Raw genomic sequence first — 9026 nt, 5'->3', positions numbered from 1 at the left:
GGCAAAACCAATACTGGAGCTGTGGTCAAAGCCGTCTTGAGCTTCTGAAAGCTCTCCTCACACTCGTCCGACCATGCAAATGAGACACCCTTCTGAGTCAACTTGGTCAAGGGCGATGCAATAGAGGAAAAACCCTGAACAAACCGGCGATAATAGCCTGCCAACCCAAGGAAACTACGAATCTCTGTGGCTGAGGACGGTCTAGGCCAACTCTGCACCGCCTCTATCTTCTTCGATCAACCTGAATTCCCTCGCTGGACACCACATGTCCCAAGAAAGCCACTGAACCGAGCCAGAACTCACACTTGGAGAACTTTGCATAAAGCCTCTCCTCCCTTAATCTCTGCAACACAACTCGCAAATGCTGCGCGTGCTCCTCCTGACTACGCGAGTATACCAGGATATCATCAATGAACACTATGACAAATGAATCCAGATAAGGCCGGAATACACTGTTCATCAGATGCATGAATGCTGCTGGGGCATTGGTCAGCCCGAAAGACATGACAAGAAATTCATAGTGACCATATCTAGTCCTGAAAGCAGTCTTATGAATATCTGAATCCCTGATCTTCAGCTGGTGATAACCCGAATGGAGATCAATCTTGGAGAACACCCTCGCTCCCTGAAGCTGGTCAAACAAATCATCAATGCGAGGTAGGGGATACTTGTTCTTAATTGTTACCTTGTTCAATTGCCTATAATCGATGCACATTCTCATTGTGCCATCCTTCTTCTTCACAAACAGAACTGGTGCACCCCAAGGTGACACACTAGGCCGAATGAACCCCTTATCCAGGAGCTCCTGAAGCTGCTCCTTCAATTCATTCAACTCCGCTGGTGCCATACGATATGGCGGAATAGAAATGGGCTGAGTGCCCGGCACCAGGTCAATACCGAAATCAATATCCCTGTCCGGCGGCATGCCCGGCAGGTCTGCGGGAAACACATCGGGAAAATCCCTCAGAACCGGAACAGAATCAATGCTAGGAGTCTCAGCTCCCACATCTCTCACAAACGCCAAATAGAAAAGACAACCCTTCCCAACCATACGCTGGGCCTTCAAGAAGGAAATAACTCTGCTAGGTACATAGTCAGTCACACCACGCCACTCGATCCGCGGTACACCCGGCATAGCCAAAGTGACTGTCTTAGCATGACAGTCTAGAATAGCATGACACGGAGATAACCAGTCCATGCCCAAGATAACATCGAAGTCCACCATGCTCAATAGCAATAAATCAACTCGGGTCTCCAAACCCCCAATAGTCACCAAACATGACCGGTACACATGGTCTACAACAATAGTATCGCCCACCGGGGTAGATACATGAACAGGTAAAGCAAGACACCCTCGGGACGTACCCAAATGATGAGCAAAATATGAAGACACATACGAATAGGTAGAACCGGGATCAAATAATACTGAGGCATCTTTGTGACAGACTGAAATAATACCTGTAATGACCGCGTCTGAAGCAATAACATCTGTCCTGCCCGGCATTGCATAGAAACGAGCCTGGCCACCGCCAGATCGATCTCCACCTCTGGGACGACCCCTGGCTGCCTGATCTTCACCCTTAGCTGATTGGGCGGGTGATGAAGTAACTGGAGCAGTAGTTGAGGGCTGACCCCTCTATTGATGCTATCTGCCCCGAAGGCGAGGGCACTGCCTCCTCAAGTGACAAAACTTTCCGCACTCATAACAGCTGCCCGGTACTGGAGATGGAGACTGACAAAAACCCCTCGCACCGGAGTGACTAGCAGATGCACTCGGCACAGAAGAACCCTGAACTGATGGGGCATGAGTTGAACTCTGAGCTGGGAGAGTGCTGAGTGAAGACTGACCCTGCTGGGGCCCATGATGACCACGACCTGAAGATCCCCCACGATACACTGGACGAGCTGACTGAGCAGGCCTGAAAGAGCGACCTCTACCCTGCTGGAACTGGCCCCTCGAAGGAGCACCACTCTAACTGCCCAATCCACGAGGCCTCTTAGCCTCCCTCTCCTCTCGCTCTCTGCGGCAAACTGACTCGATCTCACGAGCGATATCCACCACCTCATCAAAAGTAGCACCCAGTACTCTCTCTCTAGTCATCAGAATACGGAGATGATAGTTAAGGCCATCCACAAATCTCCTAATCCTCTCACGATCAGACGAAACCATACAAGTAGCATGACGAGCCAACTGGGAAAACCTCATCTCGTACTGAGTCACTGTCATATCCCCCCGTGTCAACCACTCAAACTACCTACGCAGCTCCTCCCTGCGGGACTGAGGTACATACTTCTCCAGAAAAAGAGCGGAGAACTGCTGCCAAGAAAGAGGCGCTGCACCGACAGGCCTACGCCTCTCCAAGTCCTCCCACCAAGTAAGAGAAGCCCCCGTAAACTAAAAAGTAGTAAATGCCACACCACTCGACTCAAGAATCCCCGCCGTACGGAGCATACGCTGCACCTGTCAAGAAAACCCTAGGCATCCTCACCCTCACCACCACCGAATGTCGGAGGCTGGAGTCTACCAAACCTCTCGAGGTGACGCTGCTCATCGTCTGGCATAACTGGAACCACAAAACCCTGAGCTGGTGCAACCTGCTGAGCTAGAGGTGCCTCCGGTGTCTGTAGCCCCTGCACCACCTGCGCAGGTGTGCGAGCAGCGGGGGTCTGATTGCCTCCCCCAGCCTGTGAAGTAGCTGCTGCTGCCGTGGTGGATGAAACTGCCTGAGCCAAGCCAGTACAAACCGACAAGATCTGTGCCAAAGCCTCCTGAAGACCCGGAATCACAATAGGCAAAGCTGGTGCCTGAACAGATGCTGCTGGAGTCTCCACAGCTGGACCCTGATCATGAGCTGGGGCAACTAACGGATCAGCAAGCACTGCCCCGGCTACTCTGCCCCTGCCAAGACCACGACCACGTCCACGGCCTCCGACGGACTCAGTAGGTGGCACTGGTAGTCATCCGCCACGTCCGGTAGCTCGTGTCCTCACCATCTGTGAGAGAATAGAATAATAAAGTTTAGTTCTCAATTCAACAAAGCCGCACGACAAGAATTTCAAGAATATGAAGTTTTCCTAAAGGTTCTGCAACCTCCCGAGGATAAGTACAGACGTCCCCGTACCGATCCACGAGACTCTACCAACCGGCTCATGACTCGCGAGACCAAGTAACCTACGCTCTGATACCACCCTGTCACGACCCAACCCCGGTCGTGATGGCNCCAAGCCCTAATCACCATTTTTGACCTTTGATTCCTTAATTTTTCAGTCTTAATTCATGTATTTGTACCATATAATCGTGTTTTAGACTCAGAAATTCTTATCTCAATGAAGTCCCTTGATTTGTCTCTTCCAACTCGCCCAAATTCTCCAAGTCCGAAGTGAAAATTATGAACCCTTATGAAATTTCGCGAAGATGAAATAAAACTTCACTGACCAGTTATTTCCGCATCTGCGGCTCCTTAGCCGCATCTGCGATTTCCGCTTCTGCGGTGATTGTACCGCTTCTGCGGATATTTCCGCTTCTGCGGTCTGAAACACGTACCTGCGGCTTCCGCTTCTGCGGACTAAGCTCCGCATTTGCGGATCTCATTAAGTCTCCAAAACCCGCATCTGCGGTCATGCTGTCGCACCGCGACTCCGCAGATGCGGTCACCGAATCCGCACCTGCGGTTCTCCCCGCTTCTACGACTCTCCACCCACTCCTGCGTTACCGCTTCTGCGGTCCCATTTTCGCAGGAGCGAAAATACCAGAAGCATCAGCAAATTCTTAAGTTTTACAAGCCAAAACTTTCCGTTAGCCATCCGAAATCACCCCGAGGCCCCCGGGACCTCAACCAAAAACACAAACATGATCCAAAACCTTATTCAAACTTGCTCGAATCATCAAAACACCACAAATAACACCTAAACCATCAAATTACATCACATTCAAGCCTAAGTTCATCCAAATATTCCAAAACTTGCATTCGATCAAAAACCTACCCAAATCACCTCCGAATGACCTGAAATTTTGCACACACATCCCAAATCACATAACGTAGCTATAGAAACTCTTGGAATTCCATTCCGACCCTCGGATCAAAATCTCACCTATCGACCGGAATTCGCCAAAATACTAACTTCGCCAATTCAAGCCTAATTCTACACCGGACCTCCAAAATCAATTCCGATCACACTCCTAAGTCACAAATCATCCCCCGAAGCTAACCAAATCATCGTAATTCATATCCGAGCCCTCTAACACATAAGTCAACATCTGGTTGACTTTTCCAAAACAAACCTTCCTTAAAGAGACTAAGTGTCTCATTTCCCTCTAGAACCACTCCAAATCAACTCGTTCACACCCAACACTGATAATGAAGCATAAAGAAATAAAAAATAGGGAAAACGGGGCGGTAACTCACGTGACGACGGGTTGGGTCGTCACAAAAACATTATGAATTAACTTAACCCCTTAACATTTTAGATTCGAAGAACAATATTTTCATAGTCATTTGGACGAGACAATGAATTCTCTGGATCTTAAATTGACGGCCACATATGAGATAGATCATTGCACGTATTGGAGCCGTCAAAATAGGCTTGACCCTTGAGGCCAGCCCAACCAAGCCCGCTACTTGGGTAGGATTGGGCTAGGATATTTTGAGCCCATTTAAACAGAGGCTTATAAGCCCGATCCAAGTCAACCCGTTAGCCCTTAAGACTTGATCGAGGCTGGGCTAGGGCCAGCCCGTGGGCCAAAATTAATTAAACTCAAATTAATTAACTATTAAATATTTAAAAACAAAGGTAAAAACTAAAAAAACTATTAACTATAATCTCCATTCCCTAACCCTATATTGCTCATTTACCCTTCCATATCAACTAGAATTTAGATTTTTGACATGCATGTAATATGACAAAATTAGTTTTTCTTTTGCTTAATTAATAACGAACTCAAAAAGTTTTAGGTGGTCAATAATAATATTTTTTTCAAAAGAAAATATTACTTTGAGCGGCTAATGATCAGCTTGGATTACTTTAACATATTGTTAATATTTAAACTGCTCTTCAGTATAGAAAAAAATCAACTTTAAATACATACAAACATTGAAGGTCTCCCCTGTTGAAGGTCTCCCCTATTGAAGGTCTTCCCTATATTAAGAATGAAAAAAATCAACTTTTTCAACATTGAAGGTCTTCCCTATTGATTCATGGCGTTCTAGAGTTGAGGAAGAAGGAATTACTTTCTTGGTAGACTTAAACAAAAGGGCATGTGATTGTTTTCAGTTTCAATTTGATGAATTACAATGCATACATGCAATTGCAGCTATCGAGAAGAAAAACATCAAGAAGTCCAACTTTTGCTCGCACTGGTACTTAAAGGAATCTTGGCTGAAAACATATGAAAGACAAATACATCTTGTAGGACATACTGATTCTTGGATACCAGAGAGTTTTAAGTCTCAAATTATTAAACCTCCAGATTTCAAAGTGCCACCATGTAGAAGGCAGAAGAAAAGGCATATTCCAGCTACCGAGTCATCAAAAATTACATTCAAATGTGGTCGTTGCAGAAGAATTGGCCATAATAGAACAGCTTGTATATATTCTCCGGCAGTCCATCCATTTTCAAGGAAGCATAGAGAATAGTAGATATATCCACTTATGTTTATCTACTCTTTTAAGTTTTTGCTATAAATTGGATTCATTTAAATTGTTTTTATTTGAGCAGATGTCCTGAATTTTCAAAGTTTCTTTGCGCTTACGTGCTTTTTCTTTTGAGTTGCAAGTTCAAAAGTTAAGTACACTTGGTCCTGAACTTTGAATTCAAAGTTCAAAAGTTAAGGACACTTGGTCCTGAAGTTAAGGACACTTGGTCTTGAAGTTTGAGTTCCAAGCTCAAAAGTTAAGGACACTTGGTCCTGAAGTTTGAGTTCCAAGTTCAAAAGTTAAGGACACTTGGTCCTTAACTAATACTTACAAGCTCAATACACTTAATTTAGGGATTGCAAATGGACAAATCAATACTTGATAGAAACAAAGAAATTAATAACATGATGCCTTCATATTACTTCTGAAACTGTAATTTGGCATAGCTGTGACAAAAAATTATGCTATGCAAACAAAATAAAAGTGCCTTGTGAACAATTTACAAGATATTTCAGAATTCATATGGATTCTTTACAGCAATTTTATACAAAAAATCAACTACAGCTAACTTTCTTTACAACTAAACTATAGCTCCTTTAGGCAGGAAGTTCCATTTTCACTATCATAGTCGTCGCCGACATTTTCTGGTGGTGTATCATAACCAGAATTTCTTTTTCACTCTCCATGTGCCCAAAGATTTGCTGCAAGTTCTTTTCCAAAGTTTGTTATGTCTTCAGGTTGGAATTTCTCCACATCATTTTCCATCATCAACAACTCCACATACTTGATAAGGAATGCACCACAATCAGTCCTAAGAAAAATGTAAGATGTGGAGTCAATTAAACAATATCTTTAATAAAATAAATCTAACGTACATATAAATTATATAGCAAATGACAACACGTACGATCCAGATAGGTGTGGTGATCTTTGCCACTGAATATCAAATTTGTTGAATGCATTTTCAAAAGACTTGTGATTTTTCTCAAACTGTAAGAACTTTAGCAAGTGGGGGATCATGCGTGCATACATTTAAATGTGATTCATTCCTGCCACATATGGCTCACTATATATGGAATCGTACACATCAATCTTTTTCTCATTCAAGTCCAATAACCCCAAAAGAAAATGTGTCACAGCATCATCATCTTCTGAAGGAAGCCGACATGGAAAAAAGATTTTGTCAACCTGTGTCCAAGCAATTCCACATCTACGACTGTCACCCCACACATATGGTGTCAGAAACAATTGATTATCACCACACTAAAACTCATCTGTAGCATCTTCATTGAAATCCTTATATACAAGTACCATATAGTTATCAAAATGTATATTTGTAGTCGTGCAACGAAAAGGATGGGCGTGAGGGTGGTAGCATTCCTTCTTTCTCAAATAATACAGGGCAATATCAATATGCTTCATAAAAAGTCAAAAAAAAAACAAATCCATCAGTCATAAATAACTAAAAATAATAAATTAAGAATAAAGAAAATAATTGCCTTGCGAATTATCAAACCTTATCATCAAGTACAAAGCTACTATCTGAAAACTCAAGGAAGAACATTTTGCTACTGATTTTTTGATGGTACAATTTATATGCATTCTTTCTCACACCATTATCGTCAGCATATATATCAGTTTCTCTCCTGAAAATTTTGAAAATATCAAAGTTAGAAGTTAGTCCTCATCCTAATTAAGGACATCTAGTCCTGAACTTAGGCTAAGAAGATCAAAAGTTAAGGACGGGCAGTCCTTAACTTACAGTTACAAGTTCAAAAGTTAAGGACACTTGGTCCTGAAGTTTGAGTTACAAGTTCAAAAGTTAAGGACAATTGGTCCTGAATTTTGAGTTGCAAGTTCAAAAGTTAAGGACACTTGGTCCTGAACTTAGACTTACAAGTTCGAAAGTTAAGGACACTTGGTCCTGAACTTCAAGTTCCAAGTTTAAAACTTAAGGACACATGGTCCTGAACTTAGACTTACAAGTTCAAAAGTTAAGGACACTTGGTCCTGAACTTAGGCTAAGAAGTTCAAAAGTTAAGGACACTTGGTCCTGAACTTTGAGTTCCAAGTTCAAAAGTTAAGGACACTTGGTCCTGAACTTACAGGTACAAGTTTAAAAATTAAGGACACTTGGTCCTGAACTTCGAGTTCCAAGTTCAAAAGTTAAGGACAAAAGGTCCTGCACTTAGACTTACAAGTTCAAAAGTTAAGGACACTTGGTCCTGAACTTTGAGTTCCAAGTTCAAAAGTTAAGGACACTTGTCACGACCCAATTCCCACCCGGTCGTGATGGCGCCTCTCGTGAAGACAAGGCCAGCCAACAGAAACAATCAACATTTGCTTTTAACATTTTCTTAGCATAAATAGGTTTAATCCATAAATACTGATTAATCACACGTGCGGAAATAAACGTAACATAACGGGAGACAACCATCCCAAACTCAGCCCGATGATCGGGGTGTCACAAGTCACGAGCTACTACAGAGTTGATGAAAAATATACTACAAGTCTGGAAAACATAGTCTGAAGATGAATAAAATATGCAGAAGATAAGGAAGAAACGGGGTTGTGGACGTCGACAGCTACCTCGTCTCTCCCGGTCCGCCTGGTCTGGAAGGAAATCAGCGCTCAGGTACGAACTCAGCAGTGCCTGTCTCTGCACACATGGTGCAGGAAGTAATGTGAGTACTCCGACCCAGTGAGCAATAAAAATAAATAACGACTGAGAACATAAAATCCCACAAGGGCACAATAATGCTATCTCAAGCAGCAACTCCAGAATAATAGTAGAAACCAGTGAAAAATAATAAGAAAAACCTTTTTGAAAACAGTTAAATATCAATTATACTCAATCAGTAAGTCAGCCATTGTTACCTGACCGGTCAGCCATTGTTACCTGACCAACGCGTACTCCAGTGTCATTGTTACCACTGGTCAATCATAGTTACCTGACTGGTCAGTCATTGTTACCTAACCAATCACATTTAACAGTGTCATTCTTACCACTGTCAAATATTTAATCACTCTAGATGGGTACCCGTGCTCACTGTGGGTGTGCAGACTCCGGAGGGGCTCTTACAGCCCAAGCGCTATCAACAAGGCCTGAAAGCCTGAACAGTATCAATACGAGGCCTGAAAGCCTCCTCACCTCACTCATCATGCCCTCACACAAGGCCCTCAGCCTTAATCAGTCCAGAAATAGTCAACAGCCCCTCGGGCAACAGTAAAGCAATAATACTCAGCTCAAACAATAGTTCAAATATCAGTTTAAAACTCCAAGTTGAGTAAATATGGTTGAGTTCAAGAAACAGTGTAAATCACATGGACTGAGTTCAAATAATATTTCTAACAGTGAGGAAAAATAGTGATGACAGTTCATAAAGAGTTCA

At 43.2% G+C, this 9026-nt stretch overlaps 1 protein-coding gene across 1 annotated transcript; it reads right to left on the bottom strand.

Moving 5' to 3' along the window:
• LOC109236282 (RNA-directed DNA polymerase homolog) lies at positions 308 to 715 on the bottom strand (the record flags this gene model as incomplete). The annotated part of the gene is made up of 1 exon (XM_019402478.1): positions 308 to 715. A coding segment is annotated over exon 1 (408 nt), but the record flags the coding sequence as incomplete, so codon positions are not given.

Source organism: Nicotiana attenuata, chromosome 12, assembly GCF_001879085.1.
Source record: "Nicotiana attenuata strain UT chromosome 12, NIATTr2, whole genome shotgun sequence".
Classification (NCBI taxonomy): domain Eukaryota; kingdom Viridiplantae; phylum Streptophyta; class Magnoliopsida; order Solanales; family Solanaceae; genus Nicotiana; species Nicotiana attenuata.
Note: the sequence above shows the minus strand (reverse complement) of the source record. Positions and strands in the feature narration are given on the sequence as shown.